The sequence below is a fragment of the Castor canadensis genome, chromosome 11 (genome assembly GCF_047511655.1).
Source record: "Castor canadensis chromosome 11, mCasCan1.hap1v2, whole genome shotgun sequence".
Classification (NCBI taxonomy): domain Eukaryota; kingdom Metazoa; phylum Chordata; class Mammalia; order Rodentia; family Castoridae; genus Castor; species Castor canadensis.
This window is the reverse complement of record NC_133396.1, coordinates 6,238,804-6,260,344: the sequence shown is the minus strand read 5'-3', so window position 1 is coordinate 6,260,344 and position 21,541 is coordinate 6,238,804. Positions and strand designations below refer to the sequence as shown.

The following is a 21,541-nucleotide window of genomic DNA, read 5'->3' as shown; positions in this document are numbered from 1 at the left end:
CCTGGCGAGTCGTGGGAGGGACAGAGTCCGGCCTGGGAGGCAGTCGGGAAGTGCCACGCGTTCCGGGAACTATTTCCTCCTCCGTGGGCGGCGGGACACTGGGCGCGGCGCGCAGTCCTGCATCAGGTGTGCGCAGGTGAGGCCGAGGGCGGAGGGCGGGGGGCGGGCGCCGGACCAGCTGCGCCTTATGAATATTCACGCGGGCCGCGGCCCTGCTCCGCGCTCCTGGGGCCGCGGATTGGCCGGGAAGTGACCCCCACCCTCGAGGGCGCCCTCGCTGCGCCCCCGCCCCGTCGGCGCAGGGCTGGGGGGCGGGGTCAGGCCGGGGGCGGGCCGCTGGGGCCCGGCGCTCGGAGTTCTGTGGGCGCCGCCGGGCTCGCCCTTTATGTAAATAGCAGCGACTCCGCCCCCAGCTCGCCGCGCCGGAGGTGAGCAGGAAGGAGGCTGCCGCCTAGCAGCCCGTGGGCCGGCGGGGCCGAACGAGAGGAGCCGGCCGGGCACCGAGGGACGGACGCCGAGGCCTCGGGCAGGAGTTAACCCGGGGTTCCAGGTGAGGCGCCATCCGCGACCCACCTAGCCCTGCCCGACACTTGGGGCTGGTTGGAGCGGGAGGGCCGAGACCCCTGGGCTTTCCGGGCGGGGAGGAAAGGGTTGCGCCCGGGTCCGCCCGCCTCACCCTTGTCCCCGTCGTTTGGGAGAAAAGACACCTGTAGAAAGTGCCGCCGGGAACTTCTGCCAGATCCGCCCCCTATTACCAAACTTAGGGTTTGGGTTTGCACAATAGTGTTAGCTTTCCTGAGCCGGGGAACAGGTGCTCGGCCGGGCGAGGTGCGGGGGACACCGCGAGCCCAGACGGAATCCCCGGGTCCGCGTGCGAGGCTCCCGGCCTGGGAGGCCCAGGATGCGGGTTTCCCGTGATCCGGTCTCCAGGAGCGGCGGCCAGTGCGCTTTACCTTGGCGGCTTAGTCCCTGCCTCTGCCATCTGGGCTCTTTCCCTGAGTCCCTTTGTGCCTCTTAATCCTCCGATGAAGAAAGCCCGCGGGAGGGACTTCGGTCTTGGGGCCTCTTCCCTAGCTGGGGCGGCTTTGGACACCTTTAGGCGACGGTACTAAGACCTAGTCTGTTCTCCACGCTGACTGGTGGGGGTTGCACCGTGGGACTTGGCAAGGAGTGAGAAATTCTTGCCAAAGAAAGCGTGCTTTGGTTTGCTTCGGTTGGACAGTTGGACACGTTGGGCCTTGGGTCTGACTGTAACCGGGGTAGCTGCCCTGTGGTCGGTAGAGGATCTCACTCGAGACAGGTGAGCTTTGGGCGGGGCTTACACTCAGCGTCCCTTCCCATGGAGATCCATATGTCTGTTGCAGGCTGCCTTAACTTGGCACTAGGGACCCTCTGCAAGAGTTTGTAGTTCAGAGGGCATTCCGAGCAGGGAGGGATGGGTGTGTTAGGGAAGCGCAGGTGGGAAGAGGAGGGCTGCTGCAGAGGAGCAAGAAGAGGAGGAAGATGGTCTAGTCTTTGTGAGCTGGTGATACAGGAAGGGTCACTGGTGAGATTGTTCAACATCTTTATTTTATGGACAGGGTATTTGGGTTTAGTTTTCTTAAGTCATCTGCCCACAGAGCTGGCTTGGGGCAGTTAGGTTCCAAACCCAGCTCTTGGAGCTCTGACCAGAGCTCTTCCTTTCTCTGAAGTTAACCTGGTCCAGTTCCTGGTTAGTTCCTGGAGAAGGTTTCTGGGATTCAGGATCATTTGGCATTTGTACTCTTCCTTGAGGCAGTGGAGTGTCCCCTTTGGTAGCAGATTAGTACACTTTTCTCTCCTGGGAGAGGAAAGTTTTAAAATAATTCTTAGTATTAAAATAATACTTAGGTTTTTTTGGTGGTGCTAGGGTTCAAACTCAATGTTTTGCACACTTAAGTTTTTAATAGACAACGACATTAAATGAAGAAAAGGCTGCCCACAATGCCAGGTGACCCCTGTTCATTTAAAAATAGAAAAGGGAAAAGGAGTTCATGGTGGGGAAAAAGGAATGATTTTAGAATAGGGAAAGTAGCCGGCACTGGTGGTGTAACTGTAGCTACTCAGGAGGCAGAGATCAGGAGGATCTCGGTTCGAAACCAGCCTGGGCAAATAGTGCTTGAGACCCTATCTTGAAAAAACAAAAAAGGACTGGTGGAGTGGCTCAAGGTGTAGGCCCCAAGTTCAAACTCCAGTACTACAAAAAAAAAAAAAAAAAAAAAGATTAGACTGTATTTTCCTCAAATATTCCTTAAAATTTTTAGTGTCTTCCCAGACATCAGGTGGCTTTGACTCATGCTTCGCTGGATTCCTGCAACCTTAGGTCTGTCACTGGCCCATATTAGCCTTGTTTTACCAGATGTTGCTGAAGAAAGTGAAAACATCATGACCACATTGGCCTGGTGCAAAGCTGGTGCCCAAGGACAGGAAACTTATTAGCTTCCTCAGGAAGGGTAAAAAGTGCCAGTCACTCCTTTGGTGGGCACCTGGGCCTTTTGAAAGTACCTGATGGCCTGAGGGAATTTGCTCCTTGGCTGGGAAATTGGCCAAAAGGTCTTGATTTTGTGATCTTTTAACTTCTCTGGAGGTCAGAACTCTTTCAGTTGAGAATGCTCCTGGGCAGTGGCCTCTCCTAACCTGACATCCTGTTCCCTTGGCCTTTGATACATCCCTTGCTCCTTAGGAGAGCCAGGAGTGAGGGTTGATCAGACAGATGCCAGTGGGGGGCCTCTCCTGAGTTCAGAATCTAATCTCTGCTCTCCATCCTGGCCATGAGAGCTCGCCCTGTCTGCGCTATACCCTGTTGGGGGGTGGGGCAGGGAGCACATTCCTGTGCTGCTCTCTTGTGCTTAAGGAGATTGCCTGGGAATTCCATAGTGCCCCCTTTCAACCTCACTTGATGTGGGGGGGGCGGCGGGAGGGGGACTTCCTCTCCTGCTAGGTCTACCTGTTCCCCTTCCCCCACACTCCTTCTGGGAGAGAAAGTGGTGGTGGAACTGGAAAGTTTGGACCCTTTACTATCCTGTGGGAGACCCTGAGCACCCTTACAAGAGCCTTCAGGGGCAGTGTGGGAAAGCTAATTCCTGGTCTTTCCAGGTGATAAGGAGAGGCTGTTGAGACACCTGAGCTGGGGGCTGGGGTGGCAGCCAGTGAGGGTGAGGCTGACATCTCTCCAGGTTGGCTGCTTAGAGCGGCTTTGGCATCCTGGACTCAGGTATCCTCAGCCCTGTGCTCTGAGAGGTCTGCTTATCTCACTGGGCGATATCACTATCACAGAAACTCCTGGACTGAGGCATGCCAGGTCTTCTTGCAACTTCGTTTTCCTTACCCAGGCCCAAGTTTGCAGGCAAAAACAGGGTCCAGAACAGAATATGGGTGTTCTCCAGTAGGGCCACCAGTTCTACTTGGCCCTCCCCAGCCATGGCTCCCTAGGGATGCCAGGGAGACTATCTGGCTGTGTTCTGTGGCCATGCCCAGGCTCCTCTGGGATGGCCTCTCTCTGCCCTACCTCAGAGGAAACTGGTCCTTTGAAGAGTCACTCTACTCCTTCCCCTTCTCAGGAACTACGATGAATTCTTGAACTAGGAGAGGCTCCTCTGGGCGTGGGGACAAGGGAGCTGGGAGGAACCTGACTCTACCCTTCAGGAATTCAGCAGAGACCAGAGCCTTCTCTTAAGGCACCTGACTCAGTGTTCCCAGAGTTTGATGAAAGGGACATCTGGGCATGGATCTATTTGACTCTAGTAAATAACATTTTATTTAATAGTAATATTATGGGATTCTCCTTGCCAAGGAGCTACATGTCCTAGAGGCTTGGTCTGAGGCAGGACCCATAAGACTATCCCTAGCAGGATGCCACAAATGAGGCCCACATGGCTCTGGCCTTGGCCCAGGAATTGACAACAGGGTTGAGAAGTTCCCTGAGTCCCTGCAGGACTCACCTCAGCATTCTTCAGGGTCAGTGATTAGAGAAGACTGCCTACTTAATCCCTGTATGCTCCAGATGGTCCATCATTGATCTAACAGGTCCTTATCAGTGCTTCCTGTGCACCTGGCATGGTTCTAGATTCTGAACATAATCCTTAAACAAAGCAAAAGTTTCTGTCATCATGGAACTTTCTAAAGGATAGAGAGCATGGGTGACAGAAAATAAATGTAAGAATAAATAATGCATTAGCAGGTGATGTAAGCTGTGAAGTAAAAGGACCCCGCCCCCATTGTGGTGGGGTTGCAGCTTTAAAAGATGGTCAGGTAGGCTTTGGCAAGAAGAGGACATTTGAGCAAAGACTCAAAGGAAGCAAGAGAGTTCAGAAATATAATTTCAGTGCCTCCCATGTGGCACTGGGAACACAACTGTGGGTGAAACTCAGTCCCTTCCTCTTGCAACTGACATTTTCTGGCAGCTCCTTGGGACAGTTCTAGTTTCAGGGCAGGTAAGAGGCCCTAGGATGGGGCTTGATTAGGGCCAGGTGGTCTCCCCACCCCAACCCCAGTGAGAATGTCCATCTTCTCCCCAGAATGTTTTGCTTTTCCTTTACTTGGCCACATTCTATTACTCATGTACTTGGAGAGTCCACTATTGGATGGCAGAAGGGGGCAAAAACCCCACAGTGGGGATGCAAGGATACTCACATTCAGGCTTCCTGTTCCCTGTACAGGCCCAAGGGGAATACCTAGAGGGAACACTTCACAAGAAGTCTGGGCCCCTCCCTTAGGGTTTTGGGACAGGGCTCTGGCTCCATAGGATGGACAACAGTGGGATTGGAGGCTGACCCAGAGTGTGCCATCCAGCTTACTATTGGCCAGTCCCTGTGTCCTAGGAGAGTGACCGGAAATGAGCAGAGGATTCTTGAGTCAGGCAGGTTGGAGTGCAAACTGGAACTTGGACTTTTACTGTTTGGTGCTCACTACTGCCCTGAATTGGTTATTTCTAAGTAATTGTTACGAGAACCAAATGAGATGACGAGTGTGAAGTGCTCAAAGAAGCACCTGGCCATAGTTAACTTACAGTCCCTTTTATAATCTAACATCAACAGTAACAATAATTCCCTGCCCTGTTCCTGTCTGTTCCCCCAGGTCATCCCCATAGAGGTGTCCTTTATTCGAGGTTTGCTTGCTAGTCTGCTTGTCAGGGGCCTGCCTGGTACCTCTGGGAGACTGGGTTTCCCAGGGCAACACTGGCCCTTGCAGCCATGGGCATTTGAGTTGGCACTAACCCAAACCAGAGGGGTCAGCAGCTGCCCCAGGGGCTCAGAGCCCTGCCCTGCCCCTCCCATCAGCAGGAGGTGCAGGGGCGTTCTCACATCCGCCAAACAGGAGGCCAAAGCCACACACTGGCCTCACACAGGATGTTGAGGAAGGGGGGCAGCCTCTTGATCAGTGATGGGTTGTGGGGAGCCTGAGCAAAGGGAAGAGGAGAGGAGAGCTTGTGCCTTGCATGGTGTGCTCCAGAGAGCAGGAGAGATTCTGGATATGGCTGCAGGGCCTGCTCTCCCTTGGCTAACCCAGGAGTCTTGAGTCCTGCACTGAGTGTGGACTCTCCCAGTAGATTAATGGAACTGCACAGACTTTCAAGGGACCTAGGGAAGTTGTCTCATCCCAGGAAAAATGGGATCAGTTTGGCCACGCCTTGGTCTCACGGGGACAAATTAACCCTGATATCCCAACAGCACCAGCAGGGGATAAGCAGTCTGGCTCAGGAATTCACTCCTTTCCCCCCTGTACAATCAGATCTGCCAATAAGAGCAGGGGCTTAAGATGAGACCACTCCTGAGCAGTTATTCTCTCTCCACCTCCACTGGTCTCTGTGTTGAGCTCTGCCCAGGTAGAGGATGGGAAGGGGAGATGGTGTGAATTTTCTAGCCTGTCTGCAGGTAGAGGGCTCTTCCATTTTTTTTCCAGGTGGACATACGGATGTAGGAAGACCTATCCTAGACTGAGGAATGTTCTGCAGCCTGCAGCATGGGGGCTGACTGAAGCAGTGAGAGGGGAAGGAAATTGCCAGATCCACTGCCCAAGGGAACTCTTAGGCTAGTTCCCCACACAAGGCCACAGACTCATGTGAAAAATGGATAGGAATCAGCCACAGGTCAGCAAGGTTAACATGGGCTGGCCCTGCGGGAACAGAGCAGGGAGGTGGTTCTGAGGTGGGTCTGTTCATGGACAGAGGGTGTGCTAGGCAAGGATAGAGACTGAGGTTGGGTAATCTTTAGAAGTTGGGGAGTGGAGGTGCCATCTCAGGCGTGTTACCATATCTAGGTAGCAGTGAGTGTCCCAGGCCCTTGGGATTAAATTTGGGAGTCTGGGCTCCTCAACCTGTCAGTCTCCCAAACTTGCATCTTCTGCATTTGTCCCTGTAGCTACTTTCACCTACCAGATAACTGGCTTTTGTGCCCATTTGGTGTCTGTAGGGAAGGCCCTCCCTACTGAGGTTAACATGGAGCCCTGTGCCCTAGCGTACTCAGAGCACAGGAGCTGACCACTATCTGAGGCCTCATCCTTTCTTCCCTTTGATCCTCTTATCTACCTTACAGATAAGCCAAAAGAAAAAAAAATCACTAATCTCATGAGCTCTCAGTGTTGTCCATAGATGTAAGTGTTTCCAGTAGACTCTACCTGGCTCTGGGAAACCTTGTTTGAATGCTTCCTTCTCACTGGAAAGTCTGCTCCTCCCATGATAGCCAGTCTTGTGTTTCTGGGTGGGCATGCTCCACTGTTGTCGGCCATTTAGGTCACTGCTCATTTTCCCAATTGCCTGCTAAGGCTGCAGTGTATGTTCCTGGAGCTGGGTGGTATCCCTAACTACCACAGTTCTGAGGAATCATTTTAACCAAGGTGCAGTTAAGCAAGGAGGAAGCCTGGTGAGGATGGTCAGGAGGGCTTTAGAGGGGAAAGGGGATGTGATGTGCTGCTGGAGTGGGGAAAAAGGTGTTTTAGGCAGAGGAGCTCAGCATGGCCTGGGGTGGATGAGGACTGAAGAAGTGGAAAAGGGGACATGGTACAGGGGAGAGGGGCAGGCCATAGACCCCTGCTCGGGACTGTCATCAGGTTTTGATGGAGTCCAGCCGAAGCTCCTTGCTGTAGCCCACAAAACCCCATCTGTAACCCTCATCATCATCTCTCCCGAGCCATTTACTTGAGTCTTGCCACACCCTCAGCCTCTGGCTTGGCTTGGTGCTCCTGGACCATGCAAGCTCAACCCCACTTGAGGTTTCATACCTCCTCCCTCACCACTCTGCCCCCAAATCTTAGCAGATGCCCAATGCTTGTCATTCAGGTCACGGGTCGAGATATTATCTCCTCCTTTTACTAATTCATTCACTCAACAAGTAAGAGAGTGCTCACTGTGTGCTCTGGATGCAGCAGTGAAAAAAGGACAAACATCACTGAATAAGAGTATGAAAGCAGTCAGGCATGGCGGTGCATGCCTGTAAGCCCAGCACTCAGGAGGTGGAGGCAGGAGGATCTCCAGTTCAAGGCCAATTTGGGCTACATAGCCCAATAAATAAGAAAACTGCTTCCTGTGGAGGGTTCCCTAGGTAGTCAGCAGGATTAAAAAGTAAAGTCTTGAGTGTGCTCCATCAAGGTCTGAACAGAAAAACAAGGAGGGGAGGGAGGAGAAAGAGGAGAGAGTGTCAGAGAGGTTTCAGTGAGGGACAGTGGTGGGGGAGGAGCATTGAGCAGAGAGGAGAGGGGAGCAAATGCACAGGCCCCGATGAAGGGTGGTCATTGCAGCCTCCCCACCCTCTGCCAAACCCTGGCCACTCAATCTCAGCATCTTCCTTTATTTTCTCCATTGCTCTGGTCTCTGTCAGAAATCATCCTGTTGGCTGATTCGTGTTCTTGAGAAGCACCTGCTCCTGCCCTGTCACTAGCATCCCTCATCCCAGGACAGGACCTGCTTGGTGGCAATTGCTGTGCCAAGCACTCAGCATTTGGTCCCACTTTTCCTCCTAGAAAAAGCCTGTGTTGGGGGAGTACCATCCTCTTCACCGCTGAGCTATGTCGGGGACCCCCAAGCTTGGCACTTGGTCCCATGATAGTGCTTTTTCTCTGTCTCCTAGGAGTGGGCTGAGCAGGCAGTGCTGGGCCTGCCTTCCTGAGCTTCTCCACAGAGAACTTGCTTGTTTAGGGTAGGTGGCCCTGGGGAGGAGGTGCCTAAAGTGAATCCAGTCAGGCCCAGACCTGTCCTCCCACCCCCAAAAGTGGTGGTGCATTTTCATTTTTATTCCTCAGCCTGGATAGTTACCCCTGTATTGATTGGGAAGCTACACTGAGGGGCTGATGCTGGGCCTACCCCACCTTGGCCTCAGGTCCATCTCTCAAGGCCAGTGGGGGTCCAGGCTCTTGTGGGATGAGCAGCAGGTTTCTGCAAGCCAAGCCCTGCCCAGCCAGATCTCTCCAGTGCTCTGGGAGCAGATGGGCAGTAGGCGTGTGTGCACGCGTGTCCCTGCCTTTTAACTGCAGGGGTATAATTAGACATCCATTCTCCTGTAATAGGCATCTCTTTAAAGCCCTTAGATTTGGAAGTTAGTGAGACCTGGGATCAGATCTGAATTCTGCCATTTCCTACTTGGTTTCCTCATCTGTCAAATGGGGGATGTTCCACTTTTTCCAAAAGTAACCCTTTGTTACTTTTCAAAGGGTTTCCAGCTGAGCTGGTGTTTGGTGTCTCTCATTCCCAAACTCATGAAGTGCAAAGGTGGTCAAACCTGTACCAGTGTGTTCCCATTGGCTGTCTCTGGCTGTGGGAAAAGGGTTTTCTTCTCTGTATTTGACTACTCTTCAGTGAGCACAGATTAGCTAGGCAAAAATTAAAAACTTAATCATAGTCACACACCGGGGTCTGATACAGTGCCTGGTGTACAACAGGTGCCTGGAGGGGCATTTGAGTGCATGACTGGTATTGAGTGTTCTTGCCCTCCTGACTGAGTGGAGCATCTCCTGAACCATTCTCGTCCCTCCTACTTTCTACCTTGCAGTGTCGCCTTTGAGACTGATTTTTGGCACAGGCCCTAGTCCTCTTGTCCCTTCCCTGAAGTCTATGGCCTCTCTCCCCTCCAGGGAGTCACTCTCAGCTTCCTCTGGCTCCTGACCCAGTGACCTCAACTAGGGAGGGGAGAACCAGCACCCCAGGAGCCTGAGCTGCTGATTTATGAGCTTGCCTGCCCTCCCCCACCGCAGGAATGTGTGGTGGCTCAGCTGTTTGTCCAGAGGCAGAGATCGTGGAGATCCCGAAGTCTGTTTTCACTTCCAATCCCAGGAGCCCCTGGGACTTTCGTGCTTGTTCTCTGACCTGCTGTGGGGCCTCAGATCAAGTGGACACTGGGACTTTCCAAGCTACCTGCCTCTCCCCTAGAAGTGAGAGTCTCCCTCCACTGTGGTCTGGCTCCCCTAAATGTGAAGACACAAACCTTCTCCCCTGCCACCCCCAGCGCCCCACACTGTAAGTAATAATAGCCTTTGGTTGAGGGTGACAGTTCTCCCAGGGCTGATCCCTGATGTTTGGTTTGGAAGTGACCAATCCTGCTGATCCTTTCATTTGTGGAGAGGTGGGTCTCTGCCTCTCTTTTGCAACATGAATGTAGAGCGGGTGACTCCTCCCAGCATTGGCAAGCTCTTAGTTACCCTGCCAGCAGACCTCCAACTTGTCATACAGGTTGCACACAGTATGGGAGGGGGTTGCCTCCAGACTCTAGGGAGCTCCAGGCTTAGATCCATGATTTCCTTTCATGTGAAAAGTCTGGCCTGGTGATTTTTTTTTTTTTTTTTTGAGACAGGATCTCATTATGTAGCTTAGGCTACCCTTGAACTCATGGTTCTCTTGCCTTAGCCTTCTGAGTGCTGGAGTTACAGGCCTGTACCACCATACCCAGTTCTTTTTATCTGTTTGTGGCACTTGGGGGTCAAATCCACAGCCTGGAATATGTAGACAAGTGCTCTACCACTGAGCTGCACCCCCAGCCCTGTGATTTATTTTTGCTATCTCCCAAGAAACTGAAATCTTCAAAGCATCTTTCCAAGCCTCAGCTTATGTAGGACCACCCACTCTTACTTAGTTCAGGCCAGTTGTCCCCTCGGCCTGACCCAATCAGCATTTAGCATGCTGAACTGGCCTGTCTCTACCTGTCCCTACCCAGAGAAAGCTTCTCCTGTGTGTGGGGGGGGGGGGGGGATGCTAGAACTGCTTTTCTTCTCTTTAGCCTGAAGTGGAATGACTGGAGCCATTTCTACGGTGGGTCTGAGCTCCTGTGTTTCCCAAGGACAGGCCTTGGCATCCTGTGCTCAGCGGGAAGCCATGCTAGCCGGAAGCCAGAGTGCAGATGATCCTCCCCTTCCCCTTCCCCAAGGATAATCCAGAAATAGTTTCCTCAGACTGGGACTGCCTTCTGTGGTGTGTGGATGGTTCGGGGGCCTTGATTCTGGTTTCCTTATTAGGTGCATATTTCTTCTGATTATGCTGCACTTGGGCCCCCTGAGAAAGTGAGCCTTTCTAAGAGCACCCCAGCAGAACCTAGGGAGCTGGGACTAGGATCAATGGAAAGGCTGAGGCCAGGCCTACTTCAGAGATCCCAGCAACCTCATGGACTCAGCCCCAGTGATAGGCTGGTATCCCTGACTGAACACTCTTTGCTTCCCCCATGGTTATGGCTGTGGCTGTTTGGAGAGTCCCAAATGAGAGTCCCTTGGCAACCTCTCTGGAGTTAGGAGGAGTTGGCTCAGTATTCCTGCTGTGCTCTGGCCTGGAATTGCCCCAGGCCTCTCCATAGTCAGCCCTTTTGGGCTCTGATCTAGGAGTTCCTAGGGACAGCCTTTGCATTTCTACCTTCCCACTGCTCTGGAGGGAGGCCTGTGAAGTTTCCCTTTCTGGAGTTTTATGGTTTTTCAGAAAACAGGTTAACAATTAAGCTAATTAACCCGAAGGCCTCCTGGCCTTCCTTGTTTCTGTAAGCCACACTAAATGGCTTCCTCCCTCTAGCTTTTCCTGCTCCCATTATAAGGCTGCTGGTGGCCTAAGAGCATTTATTAACCAGCAGAGACAGGCCTGGGCCTCCAGGTACCAAGGTCTCTCCAACTTCCTCTCAGGGACCACACTGTGAATGGAGTAAAGCTGGGCTTGGGGAAAGAATCCCAAAGCTGATAGGGCAGAGACCCTCAGGGGCCGGGAAGCCCTGGGGCTAGGTTTAAGGGCGCCTTTGGTTTCTGCAGGTCTAGGGTCCTGGCTGCAAACTAAGCAAGATGAGGCGGTTCCTGAGACCTGGACATGACCCTGCACGAGAAAGACTGAAGAGGGACCTGTTCCAGTTTAACAAGGTAAGTCGTTAACAAGGTAAGCAGAGGAGACCCTGCCCAGGGCTGGGGTTAAGGGAGATGGTCATGTTTCCTTTACCTTGATGAAGGTACTTGCTTGGCACTACCTGAAAGGCCTCATGGGAATCTGATTTTGGAAATAGGCTGTGGGTAGAGGGCAGTGGGATGCCTGGGTGTTAAGACTCCCTGTCCCAGGTTTCTCACTGGCTGTGTGACCTCTGCAAGTCACTCCACCAAGCCTCTGTCCTCCCACCTGTAAAATGGGCATAAAACAATCTGCCTTACCTGCCTTGTCACAGGGTTGCCAAGGAGGCTGAGGGACAGAAAAGATGAAAGGACACTGAACCCTGTAAGGTATAATAATGTCCCTGTAATACCAGGCTTCTTGGGGCCCAGGAGACCCAGGCCATGGCTTGTCCCTCCCTCCTCAAATTGCCTCCAAAGCAAAAGGCTACTTTCCCTGCAAACTGGACCCCAGCTCCTTCTGGCAAGTTCCAGAGGATGAGGCACCCTGGGGAGTGAGCCAGTGATGACAATTGACATCCCAATCCTGCTCCTAAAGCCTCAAAAGTTCTGCAGGCCTGCCTGATGAGGCTAGGCCTGAGAAGGCCAGGCAGACCTGTAAACAGGACGAATGTGGTGTGGCTCATTAGTTCCTGGCCACTGCCACCTAGCAATCTGGAGCTGTTTGAGGGTAATTAACCTTCTCCCCTCTGCTTTGATCTCTGCCCCAGGTGGACTGCATGAAGGGGGATACCATGATGCTGTCCCCTGGGGGTTCCAGGGCATGCCCATAGGTGGAATTCTGACTTCTTTTTTTGTTTAGTTTTGTTTTTTAAATGGTGCTGGAGATCAAACCCAGGACCAGTACATTTAACAAGTGCCCAACCACTGAGCTATACCCTGATCCAGGAAACCTGACTTTGTTGGGGGCTTCAGTTTGGGCTCCCTTCTCCAACAAAGGACTCGGTCAGGAAATAACACCTCTCCTGTGGAAAATGAAGAATTCTCTTCAGTTGGGGCTTTTTGTTGTTATTGTTTGGTTTTTTTGATGGGACCAGGGTTTGAACCCAAGTTTTCGTACTTAGAAAGCAGGCATTCTACCACTTAAGCCAGACCTCCGTCCATTTTGCTCTGGTTATTTTGGAGATGAGGGTCTCACAAACTACTTGCCCAGGCTGACCTCAAACTGTGATCCTCCTGATCTCAGTCTCCCAAGTAGCTAGGATTATGGGCATGAGCCACTGGCATCTGGCTTCAGTTGATTTTTTTGTCGATTTGAGAAGTCACTTACATCTGGAGACCATGTTCCCATCATCCACACCATAGGATTGTTACAAACTTTATGTGGCATCAAGTAATTTCAGTACTGGCTAGGCACAGGGACCAGGAACTTCTGCTGGGGGAGGTACCTACCAGGAGAGTTGGGTCAGGTGACCCAATGTGCCCTGTAGGTTTCCTCTGGTTTTCTTGCCCTGTGGAAGAAGGTGTTACCATGGAGCTTTTTATGAGGCCATCTGTCTCTGGAATCAGGGCTTCCCTAAGTGAACACCACTCTCACTAGCTTGCTTTTGGGCTATAGGGAATGAGGTACAGGTGTTGGGAGTGGGACAATCTCAGGACACCTGGGGCCTGCCACCCTCGCTCCTGAGGGGGCCAACCATGAGTGTTGGGTGTGAGTCTCAGAACCTTGTCATCCACCAGGGGCCCTAGGTGACCCCCAGGTGCTTTTGTCACTATTTGGTGATGCTAGGGATCACTCACTGGGAAAAGGTGACCAATTCCAGCAGAAACCGGACAAACTGAGCAGAGGGGTGAACCCTTGCCCCAAGTTCCTCTGTGCAGTGGGTGAGGCTGGGGTGGGGCTGGGGTGGAAGAATCTTCCCCTCATCTCCACAACCCACCACTGGTAGACCCCAAACTTGGCCACCCCACTCCCAGACCTGGCAGGGGAAGGGGGAGGCTCTGAAATTCTTCCTGCCTTCTCTCGCTTCTTCCTTCCGTGCAATCCTAACCTACTGTCCATAGCCCAAGGGCTGTGGGATCTCAGATGATAAGGCCTTTGCCCTTCAGGACTTACAGAGGGTGGGGGCTGATAGGCATGCCCATAGGTGCTGATGGTCTGACATTCCGTGTCTTAAGAGTAGAAAGGAGGAAAAGGAGAGCTAAGGAGGGGTAAGGAGGGAAGGAGGGAGCTGTGATAGTCTCATCCAGGCTCTGGGAGTTTGGTGGAGCCTGAGGCCAGATCCTGGAGGATTTGGGACCCTGGATCGCCCTACCAGTGGTAGCCCAAAATGTCTTCAGACTTTGCCGTATGTATCTCCTGAGGGTAAAAGTGCTCCTGATTGAGAACCACTAGAACCAGGAACCATTTAGGGCATAAGATAGTGGAGACCTGATTGAGTATGGGAATGAGGGACAAAGAAGAGACTGGGTGTCCAGGATGACTGTGGGGTCCCTGTCCCAGGTGGGTAGTAGTGCCAGGTGCTGTGAGGAGGGGGTACCCAGGAGCAGTGAGGAACAAGTTTGAGGGAAGTGATCCATTTGGGTCATTTTGATTTGGATGGACTAGGAACAATGGGTGAACTTTACTTATGGAGGGCATCTCATCCAGTGACAACCCCACACCTGGCTGGTGGTCCCCATTGTGTGGCCACAGCAGTTCTCTCTTCTCTAGAATGGAAATGGTATTAGAAGGTAGCCCCTAGGGTTGGTACGAGGACTGAAGGTGCGAAGACTGAATGGGTCAATGCATAAATGGAAGGACTGTCCCTGGCTAGTGGCCACAGTATCCAGTGGCCCGGTTCTACAGGTTTCACTGACCCAAGGGAAGCCAATGAGGATGCTCAGGTGAAGGAGGGTCCAGCAGACAGTGGGTGTACCAAGCTGGACCTTGAGTGACTTGTGGGCTGCTGGTGTAGACTAGACACAGGAATTATTGTGTCAGCGCCCAGAGAGTGTGCCCAGGGACTCTGGTCACCACTCCGAGAGCTCCGTCAGCAAGACACTGTGTTGGGGAGGTGGAGGGAAGCAGTGGTACATACCAGCTTCTAAACCAGTTCTAGGCCTTTCTCTCCAGCACCTTCTAGGCAAACTCCTTTACACCGGTTGCCAATGTGTGTTGGAGAGTCCAATTGCCCTTGGACTCTGATTGCTGCATGCTTCTGGCCAGGAGATGTGACCATGGCTAGAATTTCTGAATTCTCTGGCATGGTCTGGCTGCCAGAGGGACAAACAACTTCAGATTAACCAAGGCTAGGGACTTGGCATGGGGGCCAGGCGGTGCAGTTGTTAAGGGCAGATGACCTGAGCCAAGATCCCTGCTCTGCTGTCTTCTCGCTGTGTGACCATGGGCACGTTACTTAGCCTCTGCTCCTCTGTGTGTCCTCATTTGTAAAATGGGCACCATGACAGTTGCTGTATCCAACTTGGCATGCTGAGTGGATTTAATAGTGTCAAGTGGTACCTTGATATGGTGTTGGCTCACAGATGGGTGTTGTTGCCACTGCACAGGTGAGGAAACTGAGGCTTCCAGGGCTTGTCCACCCTCAGCATATCCTACAGGACCTTTGCGGGGATTAGTACGGTCCTGTTCCTTCTGCTGACTAGCTGTGTGGCCTTACAGTGGTGACTTCACCTCTTTGAGCTTCATATTTTTCTTCTGTGAAGTAGTCATTTACCACACGTGGTGGATCCTCAAGCTTGTTGGGAGGTAGACAGATAAGTCAGTAGTCCTGCACAGGGCCACTGAGGACCAACCGAGGGAACGTAGTAGGGAGGAAGTGACTCAGGAGGGGAAAGAAACCTTCAAGTCAAAGTAAAACCCCTTCCTTGAACACTGCTTGCAGCCTGCTCACTCCCCTAGTGAAACCCAAGTACCTCAAACAGCCATGCCCAGCAGCTGAGAGGCCTGCCCTGGGTTGCCACAGAGCCACCTGCCCTGGCCCACATCCCAGTCCTCAGGCCCTGAACAAACAGCTTGTTCCTGACCAGCTGCCCCTGCCCAGAGCCAGGTTGTTTTGTCTTGGCTTTTCCATGGCAAGGCTCCTAGTGTCAGGTGACAGCCACACGGGGGAGGGCCAAGTTGCCACCACCAAGAATCTGAGCTGACCACACCCAGTATCGCCTGGTAGGCGGGTGTGTCCCTTATAGCCCTGGGCAGCCTCCTGGGGCAAGACCCTTTCCCATCCCTTGTTAAGTACCCTGGGCTCCCAATCCCTGTTCCTGGATGGGGCCCTGCCCAACTGAGGGCAGGATGAAGGGCACCCAATTTGACACTCACTTCCCTTCCAGGGACCTGGGCCCAGGTCCTGGAGTCAGGATGAGACAGTGGCCTTTCTCTCCCACTTGGGCTAATGTTGCAGTTTGGCGCCTCTGCAGATCTTTGCTCTCCTTTCCCCATTCACTGTCAAAGGAGTTCATTGTTCTCTCCTCCCTTGGCAGAGGTCACCTGAGCCAGGTAGCAGGGTGGGGGCAGGGCCAGGGAGGTGTGATACAGGGCTCCAGAGGGGGGCAGGGATGGCCCCAGGGCTGCCAAGCCTTAAGCAGCTTCTTGGGTTTGGTCCCAAGTTGTAGTTAGTTAGGATCTTTGGTTGGGAGGACTGAGAATTCCAGGCCCACCCAGGGGCTGTGCCTGCTGCTCCACGTGCTCCCAACTGCAAGGAATGCTTAGAGTTGTCTGTGCTCTGGGAACCACAGAGCCTGGGCCTGCGCCCTCCTCCTGTGCCATCTGCACTCCCTCTTCTAGGGATCTGGAGCTGTTCCTAAGCCCCAAATAAGGTAGATGTGGGGGGGGGTGCCACCCACATGGACCTTGTACTCCAGTGGGACTGCCAAGATATAAAAGGTATTAGGAGTTGGAGAAAGGACAACAGGGTGTGGGCAGGGCACTGAGGTTTGAGGACATCTGGGGCAGGGCTGGTGCCTGGCAGAGCCTGCATTCCCTCCCTTACCTGGTTTCCCTAGGACACACCCTGAGTTTCTAGCACCTTTCTATCCCTTCAATAGTCAGCAGCTCTCAGTCTTCTCCCCAAAGCTAAATCCTTCCTTCCCTATCCCAGCAAGATCTCTGGGCCTCTGCACAGCCCTGCCTGTTTGGGTCTGTGCACTCAAGCCTGGCTTTACCACCTCACAGAATTGCTTATTCCATTCAGGGACTTCTAGATCTTACATGCATGCCCGGATCTGGGAGCCCACGCTAATTACATCTGAACCCACCTGTACCCTGTCTAGGGAGAGTCACTGTGGAGTTCACACCCCTTGTTTTGCTCTTGAGGGAACCTTAGTCCCTCCAGGGTTGTCAGCTTGGAGGAGATGCTGCCAAGGGATGCTACAGGAAGATAAACTTCGCAGGAAGCTGGCCTGGGGGTGGGGGCCAAGGTCTGTGTACGCCAAGGGTGAGCCCAGCCTTCCGGCTGCTGTCAGGTGGCCGCTGCCAATTGGTCTTCCTGAGGTTTGTTGTGTTCAATCTGAGAACAGCCCTGCTCAGAGCAGTCGCAAATGTCATCTCATTGATGGGATGGGCTGGGATGGGAAGTGAGTCTTGAGAACAATGTAGCTCACTCAGTGCAAGCACCATTTAAGAGCTCATGTCTATAATCCTGGCTACTCAGTAGGCAGAGATTAGGAGGATCTGAAGCCAGCCTCTGGCAGGAAGATTCTATCTCAAAAATATCCAGCATAAAAGAAGGCTGGTGGAGTTGCTCAAGTGCCTGCCTAGCAAGCATGAGGCCCTGAGTTCAAACTCCAGTACTGCCAAAAAGAAAAAAGAGGCAGAAGAGAAATGGAAGCTTAGTGGGTTTGACTAGGTGCCTGTGCTTTGGAACTGGAGGCCTTTGGAACAGGAGGGGAGGAAGGAAGGGGTGCCCACTGTGTCCTCAAGACCCCAAAGGAAATGAGGAAATGAATGTGGGTGACTGAAAGATGATCCCCACCCTCTTTGCATTCTTCTGGGTTGGAGAAAGTAAACTGGCTTGCAGCAGGAGGCTCTCTGGTGAGATGTTAGACCTGCCAGTAAGTGATGCCACACGTGGCCCGAGCTACAAGCCTATAGGGATGTACTCTTCAATCCAGCATAGCCAAGATACTATTATTTTGACATGTAGGCTGTACAAATTGCTAGTAAGATGTTTTCACTTTTATTACTTTTTTTTTTAGTCCTGAGTCTTTGAAATCTGGGCATATTTTGCACTTTACAGCACATCTCAATTCTGACAAATCTTTGGATATCCATCTTTAGAGTTTGGAAGATTTAAAGTTGAAAAAGGAGACTTGAAGTTGGTCTGCCTGAGTCCAGCCCCTGTTATTTTAGAAGTCAAGTTCCAAAGACATTGGGCATTTTCCAATAACTGAATTGAGTATCCACTCTTATATTTAAATTGACATAGGAATTTGCATAGGGAAGAGTGCTTGCCCAGCATGGGTAAGGCCCTGGGTTGGATCCCTAGCATTTGCAAGTAAAACAAAATGCTGCTTCTTAATTTAATTAAAATAAAGAAAAATTTAAGAAATCAGCCTCTTGGTGGCACTAACTATATGGCAAGTGCTCAGTAGCTACTTGTGGCCTGTGGCTATTGTTCTGGGAGGTTCAGGAGTGGGACCTGCTACAGCCATTACGTTACTGGGGACTTTTCCCCCAGAGTCCTCCAAATTCCACATTCCAGAGGCTTTTGCCCTGAGCTATTGCTGCTGGTGATGGGGAAAAATGCTGCTGTTTCAGGAACTTTCTCCTGGGCTCTGGCAGCTGACTTCCTGAGTTCCCTGCAACCTGGGGTTGGCTGAGGCCTAGCAGGGCCCGTGGGGAAGCTTGTCCCACACAGCCGATCCATTCTTTGCTTTCCTTTGCTTGGAAAATGTTTACATTCCAAACACTCAGCTATCTCCCCAGGGCCTTTCCAGGCTCTGCATTTTTTACATAGTTGAACAAGGACCTGAGCTCACAGGAGGCTCATACTTGATCCTTCTCTCCTGGCTGTCCCTCTGGGGATAGCCATTTGTACAGCACACTGTATTCCTGCCCACCCACCTTCAGCTCCCAATAAGTACCCTAAATAGGCACTTAATGGAGCTTTCCTCCCCAGCCTGACCCTAGCGTGGGCCTCCTTCCATGAACCACTGAGCTGGATTGGATTAGCAGGGAGGCAGACAGCCGGGGACTTTGTTCTTATGCCGGCTATCACCAGAGCTTATCTCTTCCCACTGCTTGGAAGCCTGGCAGGGCTCCTTAAGCCCTGGGCCCTTATTCTGCAGGGCAGTCTTCATGGTATAATAATGCCGGTAGAGCAAGTGGTTGCTTTGGTTAGTGCTCTGCTCTAAACCCAGCTCGGCAGGGCCAGCACCTCCTGGAGTGCTAACTGAGAAGCAGAAACCAACACCTCTCTGAAGGTGCTTTGTCCATCTAGACTTGTAGTGTTCACCTGCATCCCTTTCACCCTGAAGCTCCTTGCTTAGGACACCTGCCTCAGGAAATGCCCAGAACTGCAGGCGGTGGGTGGATAGGAGACCAGGAATGGTTGTCACTGCAAAAGCTCTAGAAACAGACGAATGTAATTCAGGCCCTGGGAGAGAGGCAACTCCACCTCAGGAATATTCTCCAGTTGTTTCAAAGTTGTGTTAAAGCTTTTAACAGGGCTGGTGGAGTGGCTGAAGCGGTAAGAGCACTTGCCTAGTAAGCATGAGACCCTGAGTTCAAACCCCATTACTGGAAAAAAAAAAAAAAAGAAAAAACTGGGCAGTTTTGAGTGAAGAAACAGACTGTGAACCTGCACGTGCACAGGAGCATGTACAGGAGTGTCTGGGTGGCATGATCTCAATCATGTTTCTGCACTTTTAGCATGTACACAGGGCCTGGGGGGTGGCTCAGCAGCAGAGCACTTGCCTAGCATGTGGGAGGCCCTTCCTTCCATCCCCACCACCACAAAAAAAAAACAAAGAAAAAGAAAAGAAATGAACAAAAGCATGTACCTACAGCAACTCTGTAGAAATCTCCTCTCTAGGAAGATGGTTGAGAAAAACTCAATGATAAGGGCCCTTGAGGCAGAGCAGAAAGGGTGGAGGGACCTGGGACAGTCCAGGGTGGGGCAGGGGCACTGGGATACTGTCAGGCTTCAGGCTAGGCCTGGAGCTGTGGTGCCACTAGGTTTTTTCCCTGAGGAAAGGGAACCACCTCACCACTCCTAGCCCCCAACCTACCCAAGTATATGGAAGGTCTGGTCTGTTGCCCAGGATGTGCTTGGTGGAGGCACAAGTTCCTGGAGAGCATCGGTGGCCTGAATGGTGACAAGGACAGTGAGCTCAAAGTAGGCCACGTGGCAGGGACATGGTCACAAATGAACTGCAGTGGGGGTAAGCCGATGGATGGATGATTCTGGTTTGGCTCTAACACTCTGGTGCCTGGGAAAAACCTGGCAGGGTCCAGATTCTTTCCTGCTGGGCTGGATCTGAGCTGTGGCTTTACCATTGGCTCCTGGCCCCAGCCATGGTGAGGCAGAGGGGATGCAGCGATGCAGGGGACATGTCTGCAGGCCCGGCTCACTTGGCTCTTGTTGCAGACAGTGGAGCATGGCTTTCCGCACCAGCCCAGCGCCCTTGGCTACAGCCCATCCTTGCACATCCTGGCCATTGGCACCCGCTCTGGAGCAGTCAAGCTGTATCCTTTCCAGTGCCTGCCCCCACCCGCCCCCGCCCCCACCAGCAGCCCCATGCAGGCCTGGGGTGGGTAATCTGGCAAGATGAGATTTGGGGTAGGCCGGTTGTCCCTCCTTGCTCCTAGACTGTTGGGTTGAGAGCAGACTTTCCTGATTTTGGCTGTGAAAGTGATTTTCTTGGTGGTGGTGGGGCGGGAAGGGGTTCTAGCAGTTCAGCATAGCAAGTTGTTTATTGTCCTTTTAGGTGAGGAGGGGGTAGGTTAATTTTGCCTTGTTGTTATTCAGTTTCCTTTTATCATCCCCAGCTGGAAATTTCAAGAATCAAGCTATACTGGACAGAATGGGGTCTAAAGTGACTGGGCACCATGCCCAAGAGGAGAGAGGCTTGGCCCCAGCTTCTTTTCCTTCTGTTCTGACAGGATGTGGGGCCCAGAGACCTGTTTGGTGGGGGAAGAGTGTGGGGGGGGGTGGCTATACTGGAGGTAGAAATAGAAGTCCCAGAGAAAAGGGTCCAATGGCATTTTCCTATTAAGTATGTGAGTGCCCAGTGGGTCAGGAACCTGAAGGATGCTTTGCTCACTTCACACTCAGATTGCCATGGGGAGGGAGCTCTTGGTGTAATCTTCCTCTGTCCCTCCCAATCTACACCCCCCACCCCAAAAAAACCAGTTACAGATGACTCTCTTGTCCCTGGGAATATTCCACTCTCCTCTCAAGAGTCTACCCTATGTGAGTGGAAGGAGGCAGGAGACTGACCAAGAAGCATTTTTGTTTACTTTTCTCCTCCATGAACTTCGGGAATAGACTGGCCCTGGGCTCTGTCCATAGGTAAAGGTGGGGTGGCCATAGGTGTAGGCAGCAGCTCTAGGCCAGTAATTCTTCCAGATCTCTCTCTCTCTCTCTCTCACTCTCACTCTCACTCTCTCAGACACAGACACACAGACACACACACAGACACACACAGACACACAGACACACACACACACACACACACATACACACACTCACTCACTCACTCACTCACTCTCTGTTGGGTGGTCTTTTGTCCAAAGCTTTGTTCCTGGGCTGGCTGGGGGCTCCAGGTGGTCTCAGTTCCAGGAGGGAGGATGTCCCTTGGACTTATCGTCTGACTATCCTGGCCTAGGCCACAGGTCTTGAACACCATCCCCCTTCATTTGACCTGCACCCCTGGTCAAATTTCAATCTGTCACCTTGTCCCTCGAAGCCCTTGTTCCCTCCTGCTCCTCTGTTACAGCAAGGTGGGGGTGGCTGGGCTGGTACACATGCAAGAGAGCAGGGGCCCAGGTTCTGCTGCTGCTCAGACTTCCTCCAGCTCGTTAATCATTGCCAGCCACAGCTACATCCTGCTTACCAATCCCTAGTGCCAAGGCCGCCAGGGGTGGGTCCAGAGCAGTCCCCTGTGTTTTTTCACAGTTGCCACCAGGTGATAGCCATGGGTCTGTTGTTACATCTCAGGTTGTGGGGGAGGGGAGGGGAGGAGAGACAGCCTAACAAGATAAGGCTTCCCCTTTCTGAGGAGTCCCCCTTACCTGTCTGGCTAGTCCAAA

General features: G+C 52.5%; 1 protein-coding gene across 9 annotated transcripts in view; it reads left to right on the top strand.

Annotated features, from left to right (window-relative positions):
* Positions 1–31: 31 nt before the first annotated feature.
* The window catches only part of Llgl2 (LLGL scribble cell polarity complex component 2), a 34,433-nt gene continuing 12,923 nt past the window's right edge, over positions 32–21,541 (top strand). For 4 of the 9 annotated variants that reach the window (XM_074045122.1, XM_074045115.1, XM_074045121.1 and 1 more), the window contains exons 1-4: positions 120–136; positions 414–550; positions 11,227–11,331; positions 19,878–19,975. In XM_074045122.1, the coding sequence (XP_073901223.1) occupies positions 11,257–11,331; positions 19,878–19,975 (173 nt within the window). In that variant the 5' untranslated portion in view covers positions 120–136; positions 414–550; positions 11,227–11,256. Of the gene's footprint in view, positions 137–396; positions 551–596; positions 1,301–9,215; positions 9,464–10,745; positions 11,075–11,226; positions 11,332–19,877; positions 19,976–21,541 lie in introns of those variants that run through there. The other 5 variants (XM_074045118.1, XM_074045116.1, XM_074045117.1 and 2 more) reach the window with 5 other exon arrangements.